Raw genomic sequence first — 27,709 nt, 5'->3', positions numbered from 1 at the left:
AGACGGATAATAACTCCTCTCTCGAATTCATGTTCTGCATTTTAGGTATTGAAAACTCAGACTAACATAGTACGCGTTTGTTGCTTGTTGGGTTAGAAAAAACAGAGCAGTGATGTCTGACACTTAAAAATTTACTTCGGAGGGAGGAACAAAGGGGCTAACCAAATTGCTATCCCTCTACCTATTTGAAAAGTGCCAGTTATCAAGGGGGCCAAACAAAGAAAAACAATGGCGAAGATCAAAAGAAAATATATATATGTGAAAGTTGCAGCGAATTTTATAAATTTAAGACTAGCAACTCTCACAGACAAGGTGACATAAGTGAAAGAGGCCCTTGGTGACAGATATCTCTCAAGTAAACAAAATTGCACCACAATTTAAGAAATTTCATTCTTCAGTTTGAAGCCTCGTTTCATCTCCCCTCTTTTTCCTTCTTTTTCTTCTTTCTCTTCTTACCATCCTCAGAATTGGACACAGTATAATAACTTCTTTGAAATGCTTTGATGACACTAAGAACATGGGGATCGTCTTTTGGAATTTTATTGAGCATAATCTTTGCAGACTTATGGTCTCCTGAAGCTAACAAGGCTTGATACATTCTGCAAGCATTCCAAGAAAGGAAATAAGTAAATAGAGAGGCCAGCAGCACCATTCCTAGTCTTTTTCTTTTTTGGTAGGCAACTATAACTTGATTCATGCACCCGGGATCGATGACTCACTAGCCTCCATCCCTTTGTTGTGGGGGGAGGATATGCCATTTAGTCCAAAGACCATTGGGAACTACTCCCACTAAACAAGGTGCTGAAGTGAGAGGTCTATCTAAATCTAGCCTGAAACATAAAAAAGAAAGCATCATTATTTACCTTAGGAAACTGAGGACGTTATAAGGAAGGCCAGCAGTGTGATATTCTTTCCAAACCAGACGGGATCTGTGCAAATCTTTAGCATTGACACAGGCACTGAGAAGAAAATCAAGACATTTCCGGGAAGGAGGGAGGCAAAACTCATCCTTGATGACTCGAAGCAAATCCAATCCAATCTGCAAATGTGTAGATTCTGACTCTCCAATTAAGGAAAATACCTACAGATTATGACAGCAAAACCACAAAACAGAAGGTACATGCTGTCAGTTTGAAAATCCACCATAGAACCATTATAAAGACTAAAATTCTCTGGAATTAAGATACAAGAACTCATAAAAATAAATGCATAAAGTCTGAAAGAGGTCCACCAACCACATCTACTCTATAATTAAATCTAAGAATCCCATATGGATTTAAAAAAAAAAATTACAAAACATAATGGAAGAGTAGAGCAGCAAACCTCATCAAAAAGAGCTTCTATAGCCAATTCATCATCACAGAATTTATCCTTGAGTTGCTTGAGCAAATCAACAGCATAACTAAATCAAAGAAAGAACTCAACGTAAGAAAACTGGTACATGCATGTTAAGAACTGTCCAATAGAATAAAAAGTATGGTTTCAACAGACCTTAAATGCTTATATCGAACACAATATAAGATAATTCTGCAGCAACCCTCAACCCAATAGTCAAGATCCTTTAATTCCTTGAAAAGCTGAAGCAATCTACTCAACTCTCCATCAGATTGAAGGTGCTCCTAAAGAATGAGTGAAAACTATCAGCGCATTTACAAGTAAAGAATACAAATAATTGAGTGAAGAACTTACAATAAGGCGTATAACAGCTTTAGGCTCCAAACTGGATCCAGCTTGCTTGACTTCTTCATATATATCGAGGGCATCAGACATTTGTCCATGTGATGCTAGAGCTGACACAAGCACACTCTTAATTTCATTCAGGTACTTCACTGGAATTCCTTTATCTGAGACTACCTACCACGTGAAATAGTTATTCATTGGGATAGGTAGAAAAAAAGTATTAGCAAACTAGAGATTTCATTCACATATAATATAGCCTTGCAAAATGTCAAGGGAGAAATAAAATGAAACAAAAAAAAAAAAAACAAAAGCGATAAAAATTATAATAAGATGAGAAATGCAGCAGATTTACTCAATTCAAGCAATAGAAAATGTAATTGGGCTGGAAGTTACTTTGTTTCAATTTATTTTTAGAAGGAATTTTACTTGCATAAGTGATGGATTCACATAAGGAGAAAAGATATCTGTCGTGATTGATATTTGCAAGAAAAGTTCTATTGATCTAAGACAAGGTGGAGGGCAAGGTCTTTCGCTCAAGACCCATAGATGTATGTGAAACTAAACAATTGGAAAGGGGGGGGGGGGGGGGGGGGGGGTGGTGTAAGATGTTTTCTCTACTAACAGAAAATTTAGCGACTAAAAAATTTAGAACAAATTTCTGAATTATCTGCAATGTATTCAAAAAGAAAAATGCTTCAAAGAAAAAAGAAAAAAGAAAAAAGAAAAAAAAAAACATATTTTTAGGAATTGCAGGGAGCAAAAAATAGTTAATGAATCTCTCACTGTGTAAGGTGCATTCCAAATAGCATTTAAGTTCTTTTTACTCCTTGACCTACGGAATCAAATACAACCAAAACAACTCGCAACATCCCCAAATACCTGCTTTGCCTTCTCAAACAGTCCACAGGTTGCATACGCATTTATAAGTGCCATGAAAATTTGCTTCGTGGCTTGAACTCCAAAACGCTGCAGTTCTTCATAATACTACAGGCAGATAATCAGACCACAATATGTTTAGCTTTAAGAATTTTAAAAAACTGCAAAATATCACTAATGTATAACCAACCCCCCCTTCCCTTTCCCTTCGCCACCCATCACACACACACAAATGAAAAAGAACAAAAATTTCTTACAACCCAGTTTGTAGGAAATTTATATCCATGAAAAATGCCATTTAGCTATCCCATGGATTCTTCATCAACGCTGTAATGAAGGGACTAACAGAAGCATGTCCTAAGAATAGTAGATCGTTAATGAAATTTAGTGGTATAAAACACTGTAAATTGTACTCTCTGATGTGTGCCAAACTTGACAACCAAAAAGTTCACCACAACATGATATTGAAACAGGTTCAATACCTTCCTTTTTTTTTTTTTTTTTTTCTTGCTTCAGTTTTGCTTTTAGCTTTTTTGTGTGCGCATGTGTATGTGGCTAGGACAAGTCAGTACTACTTCTCCTGTTTTTGACAACAAAGAAAAAGGAGACATGGGTTTTGGGGGACACAAACTCACAGTAAACTTTTTGGGTATGAAAATTGGATGAAGACACAGAAAATAAAAGTCAAAACTATGGGATGGAAGGGCTTGTACTTTATCTAGCAGCAAGTCAAAAATGAAACCTTGACCAAAACATAAATTTCAATCTACCTTAATGATATCTTCTTCACGATCACAATTGCTTATCAGATAGCTGAACGTCTGTGAATCAGGTTTTACATCTGCGAGTTCCATTTGCTTGAGGACCATCAATACTCCATATGTGTTCTTCTGAGGAATGTTAAGCGAAAAGCTAAGTCAAACAAACAAGACATGAAATTTTGAAGTCGAACCTATATTAGTATAAAGCTTAAACAGTCATCAATGCTTTATGATTACATCATCATCATGATCTCCAGCCATATATACCTAGAGAATGCAACAAAAGTGATTACAAAATTACATATATCATCTATGAAAAACTAAAATTGAAGTTACACATACCCTGAATAAAAAATATCTTTTAAGTTAGTATAAACAACCCCAGAGAGAAAATTCAAGTTTTCAAATGACAATAGAAATTTTTGCAATGCTATTAACAATTAAAAACAACAACAGTAACAAAAATGTAAACCCCTCCCTCCAACTAAAATGCAATGGTTAAGCACATTGCATTTGTTAAACGAATCCTGTTCTCTCATTCAACCCTTTTTCAGGCCATTTCTTCAGAAGGCTAATATCTCTATTAAGTCTTTCAACATCACATCTTCTGCCATTGCCATGATCTAAAATCTTTCTAGGCCCTTCTCTGGTCTATACAGCTCTTTTGGCTCAAATCATGCTGCTGATTACAGTAGCAATCATCAGTTTCATTGCACAGGCTAAAGCAATTTTCCATGATTGTCCTATATGTTCGCTCATAGCCATAGGTGCCACATCGATTGACAAATGCATCTCATTTCTAATTTTATCCTTTGATCTAGCATAACATTCTTTCAGTGACAAGTCTTATCATAAATGTATTTTCTGAACTGCCAAGCATTTTGTTTTTCCGCACAAAGAATGGTTGGCCTCATTGCTATAGTCACACACTTTTACATTTATAACTTTGAATCTGGTAGAAGAAATGTGGCTACAATTTTTGTATGTTCGTAACACAAGACTGAAAACTTACAAAAGGCTGCAACACATCTGCAGCAGTAAACCTGCTATCAACCAACAAATGACTGCCTCACAGGTGTAGGGAGAGAGAGAGAGAGTAGTGCGGGAGCATCTAAGCCCAAAGCAAAGAAGGCCCCCTAGCCTATTTTAGCCAGTCCATTAGCTATCTCAAGGCCAGTCTTTTATTATTATGTTATGCTTTATATTATTATGTTTTAGTATTTTATAAAGATCATGTGACTAGCATGTGACTTTTAATGAAATTAGATGGTTAAAATTTATTTGTTCTATGAAAGATGAAGGACCGGGATTCTAGTGTTTAAAGGTTAATAAAAATAGCCTCTTTTGAGTCATTGTGGGCAGCCTTTTATTCTCTATCATATAAAATTTCAAATCTGAGTTCTTGGACACCTTGGAGCCTAGAAATTGATCACTTACTGTTCTAACTTCAATCTTATGTTCTTCTATTTGCTATAGTCTTGATTATTGCTGGAATTTCTTCTTAAACCCTTCGGTATGCGTCAATTTGCTTGAAAGGTGTCATCTTTGGCTGGTTCATTTCAGATCTACTTTATATCTAAGTTCTCTTGGCTGCACCAGAGAGAGAGACAGAGAAGACAGCATTGCTTAATTTTGAAATCAGGAAGGAGAAAAGGAATACTTTTAAATTTCGAGGGAACTTCAAAAACCATTATCCACAGTTTGTCCCAAATGAGTAGGGTTCTCAAGTTAGTAAGAAAGCAAAAAGTTTGGCTTCACTATTAGCACATATTTACTAAATATTTGTGTGCATGCGTATGTCTATTGTTTGTGTAGTGATTGTTCAAACAGTTCACTCTATGAATGCTAGCCAGAATACTATTCTGAAAAGAAAAGAATACGCACAAGCCATATTGACTTTCAAAACAGAAAATACCAATTTTGTTTTTGGAAATCAAAATATCATTAAAAAAGAGACAATCTCATTAAACTAATAAAGTCACCTCTCGAAAATATCCTGCCATGATAGCATTGTACATGCTGGATGTAGGTCTCAAATCCATTTTCTCCAAATCCTTCAGCATGCCATATGCATTATCAAACTGCATTGGAGAGGAAAATTAACTTGAATTTGGGGTTTGATTCAACTATCAAACTAAGTGATTTATCCAAGTATAAACATTAGTTTGGGTAGAATTGAACAAAAGGAAAAATCAAGGCATGAGTATGCTTGCACACACAAAAAGAAGCTAAATAAAAACTTACATCTTTCATTTTCACACACAAACTTATCATACTCCTGAAGGTTTCAGTGGTTGGCTTCATACCATGGTGACAAATCACTGAATAAATTCGGCGAACCTTGAGATTGAGTAGTTAAGGGGAAAAATGAGAAAGGAATAACATAAAAATATTACATCTGTAAAATAGTAAATACAGAAAAGCCTTAGACAATGGTACAGGTTAACAGTGAAAGTCCATCAGTAAATAAAAACATAAAAAGTCCTGCTATACATATAATCAACATCTGATAATCACCTTGAATGAAGATTTTAAACTTATGACATGATTGACATGCAGAACAAAGCAAAAGAGAAAAAAAAAAAAAAAAAAAAAAAAAAAAAACTGCTGAAGTTAAATAATCTAAATCTTATGGAAAAAAATAACAATACCATATAACAGCCAAAATTAATCAGTGAAATAGATGAAAACCCAATAGCATCAGAAAATTTTCAGTGCAAATAAATAAGTTTTGAGTCTACGTTGATCTCATCCACAATCATCACTTAGTATTACAGTAGTTATTATGTGCCCCTTTTCGAAGTGAGGAAATTATCACTAGTGTCACCGTTATGCATTGTGCCCATGTTTGGAGTGGGGTAAAAAATCCACCAAATATCTGATAGTATCAATATGGTAAAAGATCATAAAACCATCTCAAATATGTCTAATGGCTCCTAATTAATTGCTTTCATAACTAACTGCCCCATGTCCTTGGATGATAGATGTCAAAAGGCTAACAAATTACAAATGGATAGACGCCATCTTTAAACATCAGTAAACAACATAAATTTCAAGTTCATATCAACTCATCAAATGATCTAAGCTCTAAGTTCAAATTACTAATATCAGCATGTTGAGAAGAGAGCATAACAAATATCATATAATAGGGGGAGATTAATGAAATGAGACAACCTACCAAATTGAAGTCATAGCTCTCTTCACTAGCATGTAAAATAGAGTGTAACACCTCAATGGATAAGGTCATTCCCACTTCACACATTTCGTCAACTACATCAAGAGCAGCATGCACCTGAAAATTTGAAATTAATACACATATTTTTTTTGATTATACCCAATTTCTAAACCAATTTCAAACTAATAGATGAATTTAAAAAGCACAAAAATTATCTCATGAAGTAATCAAACCCGAGAAGAGAAGAGGTCCCGTACACAAATGATATCATATGGGAATAGAGGAAATTAGGAGTTCAATTTATTTTTGTCCTTTTAGTCAACAGATCAATCATACCTTGAGTGAATCACAACAATATGTTATGAGCTCCTTGTATGATGTGGAAGAAGGTGTCACTTCCAATTTCACATGGAAGTCTTTAAATTTTGAAATGACATCCTCGACCTTCAATATTCAATCACACATGTAAGTATACAAAAAGGCTAATGTGAAACATTGACTAATATTTGAGATCATTTTAGTGGCAATTCATGCAAAATAATATGGAAGCAAGTTATCACTCAGTTGAACCTTTCTAAAAGAAGGATATAAGCTGGCAGCAGTCATAAAGTAATTATATGTTTGAAAATAGATCAAAATATATTTCAGCTGAATGTTGATTATCTTGTTATGATGCAGCCACACTGTGCATCTGAATCGTCCATTCAGAAGTGTTTAAACAATCATCGACTCATGCCTGTGAGCTTCAATTTCATGCATAGTTCAAGTGATATAGGAATGGAGGACCTTGATATCTGACATCTTCCAAGGATTTGCATTTTGAGTCTGTTTTTCTTTTCTTTGCAACATGCCAAGATAGAAAGCTCTCATTGTATTGATTTTTTTTTTTTTTTCTAATCTTTTGCTTTTCCATTTTTCTCACACTCATCGTCAACCAGTTAATTCTTCCACAAATCCTTACAGCAAAAGGTTAGTATTATTTGTTCACTAAAAGACAATTAAAGATGTAGGTCTTTGGAGGCTCATTCTCAACTTAAAAAACTCTAATTCTATCTGCTTAGTTTTGACCACGAGATTCTAGTTAACCGTTCAGCTCAATCCATAAGCAATCCTCAGTAAAATTCCCAGGAATTACCATTAATCCCCTTTCCAGGGCATTATGTGCAGAAAGGCCATCCTTTCTCCTCATATAGGATTCTTTTCAAAATACAGTTTCCAATTATATGGAGGAACTGTTTTAAATATCTATTAAATTTTACAGTTTTAAATTCTACACTTCTAAATGACATAATTATTAATGAAAATGAATAAATATAGAAGCAGGCACAATCTTAAATGAACTCTTTGAAAAAAGGTTACAAGAACTAGGCAAACGAAGAGGTGAGTGCTTCCACTTTTACAAAATAAACATTAATTTTGAGACGTACACTTGTTCTAGGATGGAGGGAGTAATATGTTAAGGTCTAATTGGTACTCTATATCTCTTAAGAAACGCTGCAATGCTTTTAAAGCCATCTCTTTTTGTAGTTTACTAGTCAGACCATTACTTTAAAAAGAATCATGAAGCAAAATTACTAAAGAAGCAACACAATTTTCTAGCATGTCTTGACATTGAGCTCTATCTATCTAAAATGGCACTTCCTTCCCCATAGGAATGGAGTGAAAGATGAGATCATGGGTTCAAAATTCATTATGGATGTGTTAACTTACCAATAAAAAGAAAAAATTTCTAACATGCCAACAAAAGAATTTGTTCATTTTTAACATTAGTTGTCAGTGTGAAGCCATTGAAGGCGAACCATAGACTGCTCAAGTAAGAAAAGCACGTCTTCATCTAACTTAGATTGAAGATCGCTACACAGACAGGTAGCAAAATCCCAACCGGGACAACATGATTCCAATAACATACAGCGAATCATACCCATTTGATAAGGGGAGCCTAAGCACAAGTATACCATTTCCATTGATGATTGCATCATAGATCCATTACTTATACTTAAAGGTCCATTACTCATATACATGAGTATATAATTGCATTGCATATAACCAGCACTAATATGAATCTAGAAATAACAAAAGAGTACTACTAATGTTACTAGGAAACTACCTACTATTTGATGTGCACTTCCATAAGGTTCTAAGTTGGCTAATGAGCTCCTCCTCAATTATTATGATCAATTGAGGTTAAATAAGGGTTTATTTCGTTTAGCGGTATTCAAAAAAGTGCAACTTGAAAGAATAGTGATTTCAAAACGCTATTAATGAAAACTTCATTTTTCAAAATGCAATTAGCATTTGGTAAAGTCGCAGTTAAGTGTTTAAAATCGTGGTTCAGCTTTTAAAATTGTGCTTTTTAAAAAACGCACCCCTTTACCTACAATTTGAAAACGTGTATTTTTCAATGTTTTCATACTGCCATATTTTTTTTTCAAAAGCACTCCAAAATAGGACAATTTTTGTGATTTAAAAAAACAACATACTTTTGGCCTACAAAATCCAAAGGCCAAACAAACAATAAAATGTCATTTGCTCGTGTTTGTATTAAGAAGAAAAAGGAAAAAGAAATAAAGAGGCCATCAACGCTATAAAGGGCAGCATCTCATTTTACTGATTAATGATATGCATTACTTATAAAATAAAATAAAAAATGCAATCAAGTTTTCTACCAACCCCAAATAGGATTTTTATCTCACCTCGAGTTTGAGATACAAACTTCAGAAAAGAAAAATGTATATAAATTTGGATTTAATTTTTTGAGGGAAGGGGAGAGAAATTGAGTAGCCCATTTTTTTCAATTCCCTCAATTTGAAGGTAAAGAATACCAGGTTTAACAACTTCTTTTGTACTCCCTTTTTACCCTAAAAGATGTATTAGAGTTCCAAAAAAAAACCAAGCCAGTCCTTATCATTTTTATCTCTTTATTGTTAAATTACTAGATACCTTATCATTCCCTTCCCTCTGGACCCAACAACAGGGGAAGAACATATACTCCCATCTACCTCCCTATTTTCTAATAAAACATCAAAAAAAAGAAATGGATGATTTTATATTCTTTCCTCTCTTCTCCTCTCCTTCTTCCCTTTACCCTTTTCTATCCTCTACCTCCCAACTCCCAAATACAGTTTAAAAGAAAACCTATCCTCAATCCCTTCCCCTTTTCCTCTTAAATGCCTATTGAGTATGAAGGCAGTATCTTTAAATTAGTTTAGTATTCAAAAGATGTAAAATGAAAACAGATTCAGTATCATACAACATTGTACACTTACTCTAAACCCTAAAATGCAAGTGCCACTTAAGCAAAAATGAAATGAAAATGTGTCAATTAAAACTTTTTTTTTTCTTTTTTGATAAGTTCAATTAAAACTAAAAAACGCATGGAAGCAAAAATGGAATGAAGTTGAGGAAAGTCCACATACCTCCTCCCCCCCTTCAAACTACCACCCAATTAACAATGTTCCCCCAAACTTTCAATTGCGACAATATCCCCCAAACTACCAAAAATTGACAATGTCCCCCCAATGACAAAAATGCCCTTAATAAAATAAAATAAAAAATTCAAGCTGTGAAAATTTTTTTAAAAAAAAAAAAATTATTTTTGTCTTTTTGCTGACCTTGGGGGGGGGGGGGACATTGTCAATTATTTGGTAGTTTAGGGGAGACATTGTCGCAATTGAAAGTTTGAGGAGGTATTGTCAATTAGGTGATAGTTTGAGGGGCGTATGTGGACTTTTCCCAATGAATTTTTTTATAAAGAAGCAAACTGCATGTGAAGCAGAAGTCCCTCATAGAATTATGGCCTCAAGGAAATTACCAGTAGCATTCAGGAGAAGTTCCTCACCGCTAAATTTGGAATGCTAACAACATAACTAAAGATGAAGCTTGAGATATTCTCTGCTTCACAATCTGCATTTTTAAGTTAACCACATCAGATTCAGATAGGGCACAATTTTTTTTTTTTTTAATAAGTAATTGAAATATCATTAAAAGTGTTAAGGCATAACTCAAGTACATGGAGTATACAAGAAAAAAATCTAATTAGAAAAAGAAAACAAGTCAAGGAAATCATGAAAACTAAGCAAATTAAAACAAGGCACAAAATTGCGAAGAACCAGAACTGACATTCTTTTGCAAAATTAGTAGTAGTTCAGGAGAAACTCCAGATAACAACCAAACTTATAAATTTAGTTTCCAAACAAACTACAATAAAAGTTTTACAGAATATATTCTGGAAGTACCCAAGTTAATATGGACGCAACAAAGTGGAAGTGTTCAGGGTGAGCTCAGACATTAGGCATTCAATGCCAGGATAAACTGAGTTAGTTACTTCAAATCAAAAACAAGTTGAGAAAAACAAGTTTTAAAAATAAAAAATTATTGCAAAGATACAATCCATTGACAACTTGGTTTGTTTACCAAAAATAAAAAAATAAAATAAATTTCCCTGACATCAGGGTCCCCAAATAATAAAGAATGATATTCAACGAACATACCGCAGGTTTTGAATGCAAAAAGGAATTTCTCTGCAAAGGACTCCAATAATAGCCTTCCTAATGATTTAAAGATATTTGCTACAAAGTCTGGCGGTGAAAGCTTTGCTATGTCTACAATCTCCAAAACCTGCAAAAGCTCCTTCTTCCGGTCACTTTCACAAAGTGCTAACAAATAATTCTCTGCAACATGAGTTGAATCTAATGAGGTCTCATTGATACCAAATGAAAAAGAGTTAACCCTGACATAAGAGGATCTTAAGGTGCGCAAAAGAACTGCATCCATTTACGAACTTTATATTTTTAACAGAAAATGAGCTTCATAAAAATGCAAAGGAAGTACACAAGAAAAACATCTAACGAAAAAAGAAATTTTTTTTTCTTTTTTAAAAAAAAGGTGGACTGAAATTGTACATTAAATTCCATCTTGTTAATTAGAAGAAGGATTGCACTTCTATCCTTCTTGGAGGGTTATGGATAAGGAGCTTGTCTACATTCAATCAGACCCTTTTGGGTAAGTGTTTGTGGAAGTTAGTTGGAGAGAGAGGCTTTTTGGCATCAGATTGTAAATAGAAAGTATAGGAGTTTGGCGAGGGATGGTGTACCAAGGGGGTCACTGATTCTTATGGGGTGAGCCTTTGGAAAAGCATTAGGAGGGGGTGGGACATTTTCTATAATTTTACTAGTGTGGAGGTGGGTGATGACTCTCATAACAAGTTCTGGCATGATATATGTTGTGGAGATCGTCCTTTAACGGATTCTTTTAAGGAATTATTTTGTCTTGCTGGGAATAGGAATGCAACGGTGGCTGACCTTGGGAGTATTAGTAATGGTACAGCTCATTGGGACATTAATTTCACCAGGTTGGTGCATGATTGGGAGGTAGACTCCATCTCTTTTCTTCAATGTTTTGTACTATGCTAGAGTTAGTCGAAATCCCCTTAGAAGAGTGTTTGGAGGACCGAGGCTCCATTCTTTATGCAGACAGCTTCCCTTGGAAAAATCCTCACTTTGGATAATCTCCACAAGCATCACATTATAGTGATAGATTAGCGTTGTATGTGTTGAAGGCGTGTGGAAACTTCGGATTATCTTCTTCTTCATTGTGATGTCACTTGAGAGCTGTGAATTATGGGTTTTCAGATGTTTAGGGTAGAGTAGGCTATATCTATATGGGTGATGGACCTTTTGAAGTGCTGGAATAGGAGGGTCAACCAAAGTGACAACATTTTTGTTTGGAATGCAATACCTTCCTTCTTATTCTTGTGCATATGGGAGAGAAGGGAACGCTTGAAGCTTCAATGATCAAGAGAGGACGAGGGCAGATCTACGAACTTGTTTTCTCAAAACCTTATTTGAGTGGATCTTTGCTACCGCCTTACCTTGTGTCTCTAGCAATGCAGATTTTTTTTTTTTTTTTCTCTTTTTTCTTGTTCTTGATTTGTTGGTGTTTTTTCTTGTATACTTCGTGTACTTGGGTAGCGCTTATTGCGCTGCACTTCTAATGAATTTCCTTTGCTTATCCAAAACAAAAAAGTTATCTAAGAGTCCACAATGCTAAAATAAGTTCCAAATAAAACCTAAGCCAGCAATTCAATTATAATGCCTCACACTTGAATAACAATTGAGCTAAAAAAAAAAAAGACACCTTATAAGGTGGCCTGTTGGGACCACATACCTCGTAAATTGGACTTCTCTACCCCATCATCAACTGCAATGTAATTACAGAGCTCGCAAATTTTTTCTTCATTGTCGACTCCCAACCATAGTAGCATCTCATAGTAGCCTAATCTTGAAAGTGAACTTGGATTCTCTTTTCTGATAACTTCACAGAAAAAATGAAATTCTTCTGCCATACCCATGTCAATGAAATACATAAGCAATGGGCCATAAGTTTCCTCTTCCAGCTGGAAACCCTGTTCTCTCATTGATTCGAAAATTCGAAATGCCTTGTGTATCTGTTCTAATGCAATGTCTTCATCATTACTTGTCCTGGCCCTCTCTATGTATAGCCCTATTAATGCATTATATTCTTTGAGGCCGGTTTCTCGTCCCAATCTATCAAATACCTGTACAGTAGTCTCTGTTCCCAGTTTCTGTCCACACATTGTAATTAGGCGGTTAAAGCGATTCACCTGGGTACTTTTGAAAATCCATTTCTGTTTCCTTTCACGAGCTACTTCTTTCCGATTTACCGATATGTTATTGTGAGACAAACTCGAAAACCATGGTATATTCAGCACTTCTTTTAAAGATTTTACATCATCAGTTCCAGAGGATCTAATAGAAGCACCACCTGCAAAAGGAAAGAACACAAATGAAAAATGCGCCCTTCTGCCATTAACAAACAAAATCCCAGTAAAAAGAAAAGATGAATATGAATGTAAGACAGCTCGCAATTTGAGTAAATGCAATATAATGATCAAGAGATTTAAAGTAAACAAATGTTACTCCTTAGAAGGTGATAGCATCTAAAGGAAAATGTTAAATGAAGTCAATCCACCCAATTGGGATGGCAGTCATAAGGCAAATATCAAATTTTTTATCCTTGGTGAAAGTTCTACTTCCCCGTAATTTTCAGGAAACAAGTGGTTGTAAAGTGATTTAGAAATACCACCTCACATAAAAATTGCAACTTTGCCAGACTCTCTTCTTTTGTCGATCAGATGAAACTAACTAAAATCTGAAAAAAAGAATTTTCACTACTAAAGACATAATAATTTTAGTTTGATTCCCAAGGAAATCATCTTATTTCTATTGTTAAGTCACGACACGCGCAAGGAAGTGCCATTATTCGAGCCATATCCAATCGGGTTAAATTCCAAAATGAAATAGTATAAACACAACTAAGTCCAACTACTCGAATCGAACTTTCACCTTCAACGTACTTCCTTATCTCAAATGCAAGAAAAACAAAATACATAAAATTTGTAACAATTCCGATTCTCAGAGTACATTCTACAACATACCGCACAATATAGAAGATATCTCCTTCGACAACTGCTTCGTCGATTCCTCTACATTCAAACACATCAAAAACAAACATAAACATAATAGAAAGACTCAAATACCCGTCAATCTACTCTATTTGATTACCAACAAACCACAGGAAAAAAAATGACCAAAAAAACAAAATTACAAATTTTTAGAAACTTCACTATTAGTTAAGCCCCGAAAACCACAGCACCCAAGAAAAGAAAAATCCCAAACTTTCTTTTGTTTTCCCATTTTTCTCAAAAACCAAACACGAAGTTACTTATTATGTACCGGAATCAGAGTCTGCCTCGAGCCTGAGGGTGGGGAGCACAGAGCTTTTGGAGCAAGACGAAGATTTGGGAGACTTAACGGAGCTTTGTTTGGAGAACCCGGAAATGGAAGCGGTGGGAGACGACGTGTCGAACGAGGGGACGATGTGTTTCAGGGTTGCGTTCCCTGCGGGTGAATGTAGCGGTGAGGAAGAGGAGGAGGTTTTGGACTTGATGGCGGAGCGGAATAGGGTGCTTAGGGTTTTGGCCTTGGAGGCGGGCATTTGGGGTTTGTGGGAAGGCGGGATTGGTGGGTTTGTTTTGGTGTTTCCCTCCTCTTTGTGACGTTTTGTTATCTTCTTCTTCTTCTTCTGTACGAAACCCTTCCAGCTCCAGGCAGCCAACTTTCTAAACTACTGCTCATCTTCTGGCAATCATGCTTCTTTCCTGCTTACGACAAACTTTAAAACGTTCAAAAAATATTAAATCATTTGTAATAAATATTTTTTTGGAAAATTTCAGAAAACCCCTTGAAGTTTTCATTGTTTTGAAACAACCCCAAAAGTTTAAAAACTTTTAATAAAAAATATCAAAATTTCAATTTCTTTCGATTACTCGATTTCATCATAATTTTATGTTAATTTTGTCAAAATGCCCAAAATAACCCTTTTTCATAAAAAAAAAAAAAAAAAAAAAAAAAAAAAAAAAAATCAAAGATGTTGCAAAAATATTGTCAATACTTTTTTTTTATAAAAAATATGCATGAATTTTTATAATTTTTAACTTTTTTATAATAATAAAATATAAATATTTTAAAAATTTTGACAAAATTTAACGTAAAATTATAACCGAATGTAAAAAGAAATAATGTTTGTTAAAATTTTGGAACAATGCTTAAGAAATATATACTATGCGATTTTTAATTTTCTTTAAAGTTTTAAAATTTGCAGTGTTGAGTTGAGAAAATCATTTTTTTCATACACGATAGGAAAGTGTATCATGTCTCATTCATTTATCAGCATCTTTTATTTACTCCTTCGTTAGGATATTTTTTTGTTAAATTCTAATGGAATAGGCTAAACTTACGTATCACGTAACCTATTATAGCCCAAATATACACTTCTTATGTTCGCGTTAAGACATAAATACCCTTATTCTTAATTACACGTGCTACTCGATAACATAATAGATAGAAAAACAAAATCAAAGCATGAAATTACTTTGGAAGCACAACTTCATAGAACAAAACAAACCCTAGAGATATTGGTAGAAACCATGGCTCTTGTGGTGCCACCATATGTTTTTGCAATATTTGAATATACATCATTCCGTTCTACATTTTCGGTCTATTTCCTTTACAAATTTATCATTAAATTTGCAAATCCGCTATACGAAAATGTATAACGAAATTATTTATATCATTTTTCATTTTGATAACAAAAATGTTTTTAAAAATATATTGCAAAACATAATGTGTTTGATATTGTAATTTAAAAAACACTTAATTTACCAAACGCTTTTGCAGTTTTAAAAACACAACTTTTAAAATTTTACTTATTAAAACCACAATATCAAATACACTCTAAGTCACATCACATAATAGGGAAAGCGTGAAACTAAAAACATTATAACATAGCTTAACAAGTAAAAAATAACATTTAGTGTTTCAATCGAAGACCGATAACCAATCAAAATATCAAAATATTACAACACAAGTTTAAAAGTCACAATATCATCAAATGCAAAGCCTCAAGTGTACTTAAGTTAACAAAAAAAACACCTAGCTAGCAATACCCCCCACAAAATCCCCATGAACAAGTTGCCAAACTCATTGGAATTATCTTTCCAAATGAATTCCATTAACTTTTAGGGTATAGTTCCTTAAAAATCAATCCGACGAAATCATTCAAAGTTATGCAAGTGAAAAAGGTAAAGTGCAAGTCCACAACTTACTGAGTTTAAAATACTAAACAAAAAAAATATTATTATGTAGTGAACTCAACGTTCTATAAAATGGTGCCAAATGGGTAAATTAATTAACTGGAGATCATGCTTCATGAAATGGAGATCGCTAGTTCGAATTCTCTCTCCTCTTTCTTGTGTGGACATGAAAACGTTATATAAAATGAATAATAAAACACACACAACATTATGCAAAAAATCATGCAAATTAGGGTTAAGAAAAACGAACCATAATTAAATAAGGTAAATTAAATTAACTTATATATATATATATATATATATATACCTCGTCACGACAAGAACCCGACAAGCATTCCCAAATTGCCTATGAGTACAGGGGAGATGGGCCAATAGGCTGAGGTTTCACGTTTTAAATAGATCCGTATCTCGAATCCCGTTTGTACCTTTCCTTTTCGGACGAGACGTACTGACCGATAGGGTGTGTGTAAGCGTAACTTGGGTTCCAGTCCAAGCATTTGAAGCTAGCCATTGTAGCGGCAACCGATCAATCTCAATCATGCTTGTTTGTTTCTGGCCCGTTATAACAAACACCGTTTATTCCACAAATTCCTCTATGTACTCTCTAATGTCCTCCAAACTTGCACCTTTCCCATCATTCAAGCCTTCGTTTGTCTCTTGTAGCCAGAAAAACCCTTCAAATTCAATGCTCAACACCCTCCATTTTCAACTACCGGTACCCCGACGGGCCCGACCCTCTGGGGCGATTTGCATGGAGGGAGTTGTCGTACAATTCCTGTACACCCAATTTCAGAAGACCCCAAAAGGTACTCTTTTGGCGTTTTCAATTGCACGTGTTTTTTTGGAGCTTTTTAGATTGCTTATCCTATTCTGTAAAAATGCTCTGTTTTTAGAAAAACAGAGAAAGGAAAAGACTTTATAGCTGTGTTCAGTTTTTTTTTTTTAAAAAAAAAAATTATTTTATTTGGGTGACTATTATGTTATGTTTATGGTAATTCTGCGGTGCTACTGATTGTTAATCTGATTCCTTGGTGCCAATTTGGAAAGGAAGAGAATTCCAAACTTTTCTTCCCAAAGGCTCATAATGCTTTGATTATTTTTTTGTTCTTTCCTTTGGGAAACAATAGAATATCAGTTAACTTCACATATTATGCACGCATGATGAATTGAACCAATTAGTCTACAAGGCCATTAGTTATTGTTTCTATTTTGTTGGTTGGCAATATTTCGCTCACATGACTCAAATGAGGGATACCCATATTCATTCTAATAATGAGTTTTATCTTTTTAGTGAAAATGTATCAACTGGAATTGAAGAACTTTAAGTATTATTAGCGAGTTAAAACTTGCAAGCATGATGTGTGAAGTTGGAATTACGATTGTGGAAAAATCAAGTTATAATTCGTAGTAAGCAATCATGATCTGCACAGACAAATTTCGATGTTAGAATCTCATTTGTTGGAATGCCAATTGCAATGCTACTTCTCTTTGAATAGCCTTTCAAATTTGGAGTTTTTAATCCTATCCCTATCATTTAAATAAGTAAATAAATAATCCTAGGCTTGTTTGTTAACTCATTTCCCCTTTCTCATTTTTTTATTTATTTTTCAAAAAAGTCAATTTATTAAGAAACAATTTTCCTCACTTCACACTCGCAAAAAACTTAAAATTTCTTTAACCTTTATGTCAGATCCAAATACTTTTTTCAAACAGAACACAAAAAATCTCTCTGAAAAAGGGTTATCAAACACCACGCCTATCCCTATCATATTTTCTGTCATTTCTTGATAGACTTGCCATTAATTCTTGCTAACAGGAGTTTATCTTATCATGAGCTGTTAAATGAGTTCTTTTTTTGGTAAGAATAGAAAAGAATAACTCATTTTTTAGAAATGAACAACCTATTATAGGAAGAAGCAATGGATTACATGTACTATTTTTTAGATATGTTAGTGATTTTTGCTTGTTATGTATCCTAGGGAAAAATGGGATTTTAACTGCCATCTGATGTAGATTCATCTCTCTCTCTCTCTCTCTCTCTCCCCCCTTTTCTTTCCAGAAATGTTGCTTTGTACAATAATTTAATTACTATTATGATTTTGGTACATATTAGAGAATTCATTTGCTACACAAATTTTTTGTGTCTATTAGTTATTGTCTTAGTTGTACCGGCATGACTATATGAAACACACACACACACACACACACACACACACACACACACACGTGTAGACATGGAGGCAATTGATACTTAGAGGTGAGGATAATTATTTCATGACCCAATTTATTAAGAAAATGGTGCCTTGAGGATTCAGTGCACTATAAACTATATTTTTTCTCATAATTGTAGGTGATAATTATCTTTAGTAATCTTAGTATGAAACAAAAAGAATAACTATTTAGATGGCCAAAAGTATCTAGAATGTATCAACGTGGCCACGAGTCATTAACAGTGATTGTAGAAAAGGAAAAAGTTAAACAACAATTAAACATGGATATATATCATAGATGACTACGTTATCAAATATTTTTCACCACCAAAAGCCGATTGCAAATTTATCTATGACTCACCTTCTTAAAAGGATTCTCAGTTGAGCTCATTTAGGCCTTCAATATGAATGCTCATGGATAATCATGAATCAGTGTGATATAGACTTGTACAGTGTACTAGTGCAAGAACCTATCACTATACTAGTGTAATAACCTTCATTATGTAATGGATGCTGAAATAAAGTATGGTGATTTCACAACTTTATAAATTTACCAAATTTTAATATGACATTGTGTTAAAAGTAAAATGGACTTCTTGTTTATGCAGTATACTATAATCCTCTATTACTCTAGATGCATAATTGTGCTAGTTCATTATGAGTGGCCTGTTATGAAAAGAAGCAGTAAATTACATTATCTGTGTTCTTTTTGGTATTGTGCAGTTCCTTGTTTGACCTACCAAGTAATCATGTATATAACATAAAAGTATACCTTTCACTACCATATGTGTATAGTTTTCCTTTATCTTTCTCATATTTAAAAGATGATATATTGTATAATGGTTTAAGCATTTATTTTCAAATGTGTACATATTTAGAATCAATAAATAGATAACTTTGTTAGTGGCTGGTGTTGAACACATACAATTGCAGGCGCGCGCGTGTGCGCGTGCAGGCATACACGCACAAGAGGTCCTTTATGATGCCAACTTATCAATGCTTAGTGGTCAGGTGATATATTGTATAATGTTTTAAGCATTTATTTTCAAATCTGTACATATTTAGAATCGATTAAATAGATAACTTTGTTAGTGGCTGGTGTCAAACACATACAATTGCAGGCGCGCGCGCGTGCAGACACACACACAAGGGGTCCTTTATGATGCCAACCTATCAATGCTTAGTGGTGAGGTGGACTACTTTATGACCCATTATTTGAGGGCTGCAACCCTGAGATTTTCATGTATTGCAGAATTGATTTCCCTTGGTGCTCTTAGGTTTTAGCGTTTTTATCACCTTAGAACGAATCACTGTTAAGATAGCCAAAATTAACAAAAGACTTTAATGTAAGCTTAGACTAGCCTTGTCCAGCCTTAGTTTAAATGAGCTAAATGGTGTAATCAATTGACTTGGCTAAATATTGTGGAAATATGACTTGTGTTGTGATATTTAATGATAATTTTCTGTTAACAGTGTACTATCATTGGCTAAATTCTGATATAAAGTTCAATTTCACCATTATGTTTGGCTCACCTATGAGAGGTACTTCTATTTGACTAGGCAGTAGAAAACTTTGTGTGGTAATAATCATTAAACAACTAATGCTTAAAAAGAAGCAAATGATGATTTACTAGTTTGATGATGTTTTACTGCATTCTTCAGATAAAAATATGTTTAAGAGTGATGTCTTAACAAAAAAATGATTATTTTATCTAGGTTGTAAAACTTACTGATCAGGAGAAAAAAGGTAGGTCTAGAAAAACAAAACAACCCCCTGCCCCAAAAAAGAAAAAAATGAAACCCCTATATACCTCATTTTGAACTTTTTTTTTATGCATCTGGAGGGCGGGGGGATAACATGAGCAAAGTGCAAGAGAAAATTTATGGAATTTCATTAAATTGTCATGGTTGTTTTTGTAGAAATTGTCAGAAATTTAAATTTTACAACTCAGAACCTCCAGGCATGACGTGCACGCGGACCTTTTTTTTTTTTTTTTTCCTCTAAGCAACAGGAAAATAGACTTATATATACATGTATATATCACTTTTAAGGTAGAAAATCAACCATTTGCTAGCCTTTATTTTCTCGGAATTCTCACCACCTAACCCAAAAACATCTACCAGTTGTTGCGATGCATGAAGGCTTAAATTGCCAGGTTGACAGAAACCATTTGATGGTTGACAAGCTTTAAAAGTTTCTAAGTTCCCTTTCTCTCTCATTCAAAGAGTTTTTTTAATCTTTCTTCAATCTTTCTCTCAATGGCAATCAGTTGCGTTAATTGTGCTCGGTGAGTTCCCTTTGTTGCAATTTAAATTGGATTTGTTTTGGTTAGTAATCTTTTCACTCGTCGTTCAGTCATCTAGGTTTTATGTATTTCACATAATTATAGGTGAAGAAGAATTTTGCATCATATGACAATCACATTTTCTTCTTTAGGAGAAATTTTTGTGAAACATTTTAAACATAGATGTGGGTACTGACTGAAATTATCTGATTCATTGCCAATATCCCTTTTCCCTTGAAGGTTGAAGACTTGTTAGTTTAATGAATCCCAAAATTGTCCAAATGTTTTCTTAATCCTGTGTGTGATGGCGTTCGACTACATCATTTTGGTGATTGTTTTATGATGGTACATGGAGTCTTGGGGTTCCTTATAGCCAAGTATTTCTAACTCATGCAATTGTGAGATTTTTATTCCATCATTCACTAGTTTACTATATCATCTAAAAAGATCTCATGTAGCAGTATTGTTGCAGGCTTGTAATAATATCTGGCTGGCTCAGGTGAATAGATTGTATGAGCATTGTTTGAAAGATTTTTTTTTAAAAAAAATTTTAATGGTTCAATTTCTTTTCACTTTTCAAGGTTTCTTTGCCCCCCCACCCATTTCCTTCTTTGATTATTTTTGGTTTTCTCTTTCTTTTGCTTCTATGACAACCTTTTTGGTTACTTCTTGCCTAACTTCTGCCTTTTTAAAATTTTTTTTATCTAACCTATTTTTAGCCATTACCCATTTGATTTGCGTATTTTGTCCGTATGCATGTTTTTACTTAACTCAACAAGGCCTTAATCCCAACTACATGAGGTTTGATATTTTGGCGGCAGCACTCAGCCAACGACCTACAGGTTTTTTGTCAGTCTCCTTTACCATTTGGACATGCTGATGCTTGCCATAGATGTGTACGTATGTAGAGATTTATACATGAGTATATATAGAGATATAGAGATATATATTTGTGTAGTTCTTTTGTGTGTGTGTGTGTGTGTAGGGGGGGGGGAGGTGGATTGAGCTTTAAATCTTTAAAAATCATGTTTTTCCAAGTGAAAACTACACTTACCCCGCTTGATTAGCACCCTAGTTGCAATGTCCCCTAAACTTTGAAAAGTTGCAATGTGAGGGGAGCTATTCTACTAGCCTCTTTTAGTTACACCCTTTGTTAAGAATTTTTTGTTAAATCGTTAGGGAGGGAGCAAAAAAGACAAAAATATCCCTTCGTAAAATGAAAATTAAAAAAAAATGGACCCATGGCCTGGCCGTGGGTCACTCAGTTCACGAGTAAATAAGGTGGTAGTTTTTTTTTTTTTTTTGGGGGGGGGGGGGTTGAGATGCAAGTTTCTATCTATAAATCTTTTAATGTTACTATTTATTGAATGCCAATAAAGCTTCAATCCTTTGTTGTCATTTTTTTCATTATCCTTATAAGCCTTTCCTAGCTGTCCTCAATCAGTCATTGATTATCTTTTATCATACAATGACATTAACTAGATTTATTATATTTGTAGGCTTTACTGCTCTAAAACTTTTTATTTCTTTTATCAGAAATATTTATTTTTCCCATATCATAGAATCTTGTGGTTCTAGATTCAATGGTAGAGACCCTTTGTCTGTCTAATGTAGAATCCTTGTGCTGATTACTTTGTTTATGACATAGACAAGTCCACAAGATTACCACATTCTTATTTATTTATTTAGTTTTCAATGTCTCAGACATCAGTTTCACATTGTTATTTGGCTCACTCTACATATGGATCTGTTTTCTGAACATGGTCCTGTCTTGAGTCTGTGGATCAGAATTACTGGTCTACATATTCATATCTTTTTCTCATTCAGATGTCTAATTGTCTACACTCTTTGTTTATTTTCAGTCTGTTCATCTATAGTCATTAAGATCTGATTTGAGAGAGAATTTTCTGGTTTAGTTTTCAGCATTTGATGAAGAAAATGAGGGGCCCTGCTCTCCTTCATTTTTGCTCTAACCGTCCATACTCCATTATCATTGACTGTTTGCTATTTTACCCATGTAGCCAAAACAAGATAACAAATTAAGATTATGATTTGCATAACAAAGAAAATTCTCATATAATTTCCTAGAGGCTCTCTAAATGTACTAGATCTCTTGCTCTAATAGTTCTTCTGCTTGCTTTGTGTTATTTTCTTGTTCTGTCATGGTATTTCTAAACCTTCCTCTATAAATCTAAATGGGGGAGCCATTGAATAGCTAGAAAAATCCCGCTGCTGAGCAGTGCAATAGGATGTGTTTATTTTTCTGGAAGGTTTCCCATTCCTTAGCTGGAAAGATATGTGGCCATGAATTAGGGATAAGCAGAAGAGAATTGATTGGGTGGTAGAGTCATGGAAAGATCTCTTTCTTCCATATTTTGGACCTTAGCTTCAGGGAACAATATGCTACTTCCAAAATACGGAAGAATTGAAATCTTAGATCAAAACATTATGTATGGATGCTCTCTTTCCTCTTCAAGTTTACTTACTATGGTACCAGAATTAATATGATCTCCACCAGAAAAACTTTTCTATAATGAAACGCGTTAGATCCACCAAATTAGGGCTGTGAGCCTTTCCATTCTTTTCGTAGCAATTCATGATTGTGGACATGAATGATGGAGGAATGGTTTCATCGTCCTATAGGATAAGAGGAATATTTTTGTTTGTCATATCAATTTTGATTTTTTGAAATTAAGGCTGCCATCCCTTGGTGCCTTAACGGGTTTGCTATTTAGTCATAACCATATTTTTTGTTCATAATCTTTAGAAAGAAGCTATTTAGTCATGGTCTTAGATGTGGTAAGTTATCCTTAACCTCCTCCCCTTCTCTGTGAGTGTGTTCTTGCCCACTTTGTATCAATCTCTGAACTTACAAATGCCTCTATAGTTGTCTGCAACTCATGCTTTATAATGTTAAATTGGTCCATGTTTAATACAACTGAAAGAATTATTACAAGTTTTTCTTTTGAATGTCTTTCTCAAATTCTTCTTTTTCTATAGTGTTCTTCATGTTGATGTACATTTGTTGAACTGGGAATGACATCTAACAGTGATCTGAATTGCCCAAATATAATGAATGAGTAAACAGAACTTGAAAAATTATTCGTATGATGTAGTTTGGCTATGGTTGAATCTATTTGTTACAGTTAGATAAAATGATCACACTTTGCAATTGTGGTAAATAAAGTGATATTTCTCTATGTGATCAATTTTTTTTTGGTGAATTGTGTTTTCTAATTGAGTGGTTGGGGGGAAAAAAGCTTAGGATCTCACAGAGTGTCTATATGAGTGTCAAGACTTTTTTTTTCCCCCTTCTAGGTATTGTCACAGTTTTCGAATTATAAATTTACAGCTAAGCATAAATCTTCAATTTCTGCAGCAGTGAAAGAAATGAAGATCATGAGCACTTGGTTTTGTTATCAACACTTAATTGCCGTGTGCTATGCATGCTATAACTACAAATATGATCTCTTCATATTGCAGATAGATTTTATATGGAAATTTGTCGAATTGGACTGGTGGGTTTCTCTTGAGGCAAAAGAGGTTAAAGAGGAAATTTGAAATGGTTGAAACTAATGCTGTGCGTGTGCGAACGGCAAGTGATGCTTGGAGTGAAGTAGAATCTATTGAGGACATCCTGGCCAATATTCTCTCAAGGGTTCCCGTTAAGTCCCTTATAGTTTCCAAATCTGTTTCTAAACTCTGGTATAGATTGATATGCAGTCCAAATTTCATCAATTTGCAGTTAAGCTGGTCCCTAGAGAACCCCACTTATATAATCTACCCATGTATGGACGAGGTCATGAATTTGTATCGGATGAAGGGCAATGGGGAAATCATTGAACAGATTACGCTTCCTGGTTGTGAAAACCTTTCCCCTCTCAGTCTGATTTGTTCTTATACTGGTTTAATCTGTTGCATCAACTATCCCTTGATTCATGACTTAGACATGGATAAAGTGGATATGACAGACTTTGAAATCCGTATCTGCAATCCTGCAACTCGAGAAGTCTTTTTACTTCCAAACGGTAGTCCATCTGAAAAGAAGCTATCTATTGGAGTTGCTTTTGGCCCCCAAACCTCCAAGTATAAAGTATTTCGGTTTTTTTATTCCAAGCTTGAGTCCGAAGATATCCATCTTGAGTGTGAGGTATATTCGTCACGTACTGGATCCTGGAGAGGCATAGGTGTTGTCGAGCACTGTCCCATGGGTTTCCAGCACTGCCCCTTGGGTTCAAGTCATGTATTTGTTAATGAAAAAGTGTACTGGTTTATTGCTTCAGAAGAAGATCATGACATCCCTGGCTCCATTCTTTCAGTTGATATGGAGGACAATTTTAGAACTTTCGATCTTCCAGATGAAGTCACTGAACACTCATTCTTGGTTGCTCTTGAAGGTCGCTTATCGCTAGTTGCAGTATATGATGAGGATGAAATTGTGGATATATGGGTTCTAGACGATTCAAATGAGCCTCATTGGGAAAGGAGGCGTAGCGATTATGTTGCCTTCTCAAGTATGGAATGTGTTTACTATGTAACTGCGCGGAAGAATGAAATTTTTTTCATAACTACTGACCATTATCTGATCTATAATCTGGATCATGGGACTTGGACAGAACTTGATTTAGAAGATACCTTTGAAAGGAATCTTCCTGTTGCTCTTCCCTTTATAGAGACCCTCCTCCCATGTAAGTACTGAAACTGGCTTCAAATTATAATCTTCTCTGCTGGTAGAATATCACTAATTATATATGCATTCCACCTTTTACTAGCCAGTTTTTATCCCACAATTACTTGAAATTTTGACATATATCAAGCAGATTCCTGTTTCAGTTTGAATCAATCGGGTGATTTTTAACATAAATGCCCCCTTTTCTGGTTAATTGGTAGATTGGCATGAGCTAAAACAATTTTCAGGTTTCTTTAACTTAGTGGTCATTAATTTTTGACATGTCTTCTAATATCTTTGACAGGTAATGGCCTCCTGGGTCCTCCTGAATGAGAGGACAACATTTGATAAAGGAAATTGATTGTCATTCCTAAGGTTTTGGTAGAAATATGACAAAGATTTGCTGGGGTGACAACTGTCTGGTACTGAAGCTCATGATTCTGAGTGAAATCTCTATCTCATTTCTTTTGCTTGTTTACCTTTATCTTTTAGAACATGTGAACTGGTGGTTGGTTGTTCATGGATGTTTTTGTTGCAAACTTTGAAATATGGAGGAGTTTACTCCATGACTTTTCTTTTATGTTTTTGGATGAATAATTAAAATAACTTTGGATGAATAAAGTTTACTATGTCTTCTTCATGTGCCTCTTTTCTGGGGTGATTCTATTTTACTTTAGATGGCTATGAAGGATATTATCATAGTACATTGAAATACACATCTCGAAATTGGCTTGGCTCTAATCCATTGGTGAATACTAATGGGAGGCATATATTTGTTACTGTAGGCAGGTTACAGGGTAACTTTGGCTATGAAATTTGAATGAGGATAACTATTGAATCCATCATTTAGAAATTGTTGTACATGATAAATTTCCAGCTAGATTAGGCCATCGTTGTTGCATTTTATAACATTTCTAGGTGAAATTTCATATTTTTGATTGTTTGCCTCAATAACGAGCTGTTTCAAAGTGTATATCCACAGGAAAACTTTTTGACCCCGTTTGGCAATGGACCGACCAAAGTCTAAATTTTTTTCAACTCCTCAACGTTCTTACTTTTCATATTACACCAATCACTTTTTATTACTATTTAAATAAAAAATTCACTATAAAACAAAACTTTTTCACTTTTCCAAACAAAAAATTATAAACTTCTCTCTATTTTATATCATATCAATCACTTTCAAACAAAAAATCACTTTCCGAGTCCATTGTCAAACGGGGCCATATATTTTGAGTTAAAGTTATTTCCATAATTTTTTTGCGTTGCATGAGATATGGAGAGAATACATGCTTATCACATCAAATTTGCTGTTTGAAGCCACCTCTATACCATGAGTTTTCGGTGGAAAATTATTTCTATTGCAACAAATGGAGCATACCATACATCTTGTTTGAGTTGAAATGGTCGTGCAATTTTAGAAATTCCTTATCTATTGTATTACGCTGACGAGGCAGTAAAAAAAACATTTGTTTGTGTTTGATAATGTCTCTGAAAACACAAAACAGAATTTTCTCAAAATTATTAACAAATAATTTAAAATACAAAACATTTTCCAAAACACAACACTTAGAAAAATTTCACTTCTTATAGGAATCTCTTGACAAAACATGTGTTAAAAAAAAAATAGTTGCCTTAACGGAGGAGGAAAATAGTGGCTTTGCAGCTACCTCTAGGTTTGGGATGGTCGTACAGCCACCCTTCTCCTTCATTGAGGGTGTAAGCAGCCACACGATCGCTTTAAAAAAAATTATAAGTAAGAAGACAACTCTACATTTATTTATATTTTTTCAAAATAAGTAGGTATACTCAGCAAAAAATATTTTTTTAAATGTGAATTTCACTAAAAATATTTCTCATATTTATGTTCCATCAAAATATTTTTAAGCATACCCAAATTTCTCTTTTGAAATGGGATTTTTTTTTTCGGTAATTGAATAAGGAAAAAGATTAGAGGGGAGCTTTTGAAACGGGATTGAGTGCGTGAAAGTATTATATAAATTTTTAACTGGTTCAACCTTCAAAATAGCACCTTCACAACAAGTGCGAAAGACAAAAGTGACGTTGATTTAGGTGACTGAGCCAACATTCGGTCCACTGGAACAGCAGAGTTTCATTCCTATATACAACCTGCCGAAAGCAAACTGCAGGATTAATGGTGTTCCATGCCCCCAAATCTTCAGGAATTGCATTAAAAAATGTGGACAACTTCGTTCTTCCTTTTGTTTTTATCTTTTGACAGGCGACCATTAAGCATTGTTAGAAAAACTAAATAACATTATTACCGGTTAAAATAGTAATTAAATGGTTAGGAGTTTAGACAGTTAACAAGACAGTAGATCATATGTTATTAGTTTGAATATTGTTTCTATCATTCATT

General features: G+C 34.3%; 2 protein-coding genes across 7 annotated transcripts; one reads left to right on the top strand and one right to left on the bottom strand.

Annotated features, from left to right (window-relative positions):
* Positions 1 to 229: 229 nt before the first annotated feature.
* LOC132173803 (pentatricopeptide repeat-containing protein At4g04790, mitochondrial) lies at positions 230 to 14,665 on the bottom strand. 2 transcript variants are annotated; one of them, XM_059585409.2, is made up of 16 exons: positions 14,247 to 14,665; positions 13,949 to 13,996; positions 12,658 to 13,275; positions 10,983 to 11,162; positions 10,331 to 10,395; positions 6,829 to 6,936; positions 6,496 to 6,609; positions 5,562 to 5,657; positions 5,300 to 5,398; positions 3,327 to 3,446; positions 2,560 to 2,664; positions 1,690 to 1,854; positions 1,492 to 1,619; positions 1,324 to 1,402; positions 864 to 1,081; positions 230 to 599 (listed from the first exon to the last, which is right to left on the bottom strand). In XM_059585409.2, the coding sequence occupies exons 1-16, from the start codon at positions 14,506 to 14,508 to the stop codon at positions 413 to 415; spliced, it is 2,592 nt and encodes an 863-aa protein (XP_059441392.2). In that variant the 5' UTR covers positions 14,509 to 14,665; the 3' UTR covers positions 230 to 412. The 2 variants fall into 2 exon arrangements, with proteins under 2 accessions (XP_059441392.2, XP_059441393.2); XM_059585410.2 differs by lacking the exon at positions 10,983 to 11,162.
* Positions 14,666 to 16,588: 1,923 nt separating this feature from the next.
* Positions 16,589 to 25,969, top strand: LOC132175103 (F-box family protein-like protein). 5 transcript variants are annotated; one of them, XM_059586932.2, is made up of 3 exons: positions 16,589 to 16,971; positions 24,144 to 25,348; positions 25,634 to 25,969. In XM_059586932.2, the coding sequence occupies exons 2-3, from the start codon at positions 24,223 to 24,225 to the stop codon at positions 25,660 to 25,662; spliced, it is 1,155 nt and encodes a 384-aa protein (XP_059442915.2). In that variant the 5' UTR covers positions 16,589 to 16,971; positions 24,144 to 24,222; the 3' UTR covers positions 25,663 to 25,969. The 5 variants fall into 5 exon arrangements, with proteins under 5 accessions (XP_059442915.2, XP_059442914.2, XP_059442911.2 ...); XM_059586931.2 differs by having other exon boundaries at positions 24,040 to 25,348; XM_059586928.2 differs by lacking the exon at positions 16,589 to 16,971 and adding an exon at positions 20,459 to 20,663.
* The last annotated feature ends 1,740 nt before the right edge of the window (positions 25,970 to 27,709 follow it).

Source organism: Corylus avellana, chromosome 3 (assembly GCF_965113065.1).
Source record: "Corylus avellana chromosome 3, dhCorAvel1.hap1.2, whole genome shotgun sequence".
Taxonomy (NCBI): Eukaryota; Viridiplantae; Streptophyta; class Magnoliopsida; order Fagales; family Betulaceae; genus Corylus; species Corylus avellana.
Note: the sequence above shows the minus strand (reverse complement) of the source record. Positions and strands in the feature narration are given on the sequence as shown.

Bases quoted from the DNA above. Each gene is read 5' to 3' on its own strand.
- LOC132173803 (XM_059585409.2), bottom strand. From the start codon at position 14,508: ATGCCCGCCTCCAAGGCCAAAACCCTAAGCACCCTATTCCGCTCCGCC. The intron at 13,276-13,948 runs GTATGTTGTAGA...TTCCTTTTGCAG, and splicing joins GATATCTTCTATATTGTGCG to GTGGTGCTTCTATTAGATCC. The intron at 6,937-10,330 runs GTGAGGAACTTC...TGAATATTGAAG, and splicing joins TTAGCATTCCAAATTTAGCG to GTCGAGGATGTCATTTCAAA.
- LOC132175103 (XM_059586932.2), top strand. From the start codon at position 24,223: ATGGTTGAAACTAATGCTGTGCGTGTGCGAACGGCAAGTGATGCTTGG. The intron at 25,349-25,633 runs GTAAGTACTGAA...TATCTTTGACAG, and splicing joins TATAGAGACCCTCCTCCCAT to GTAATGGCCTCCTGGGTCCT.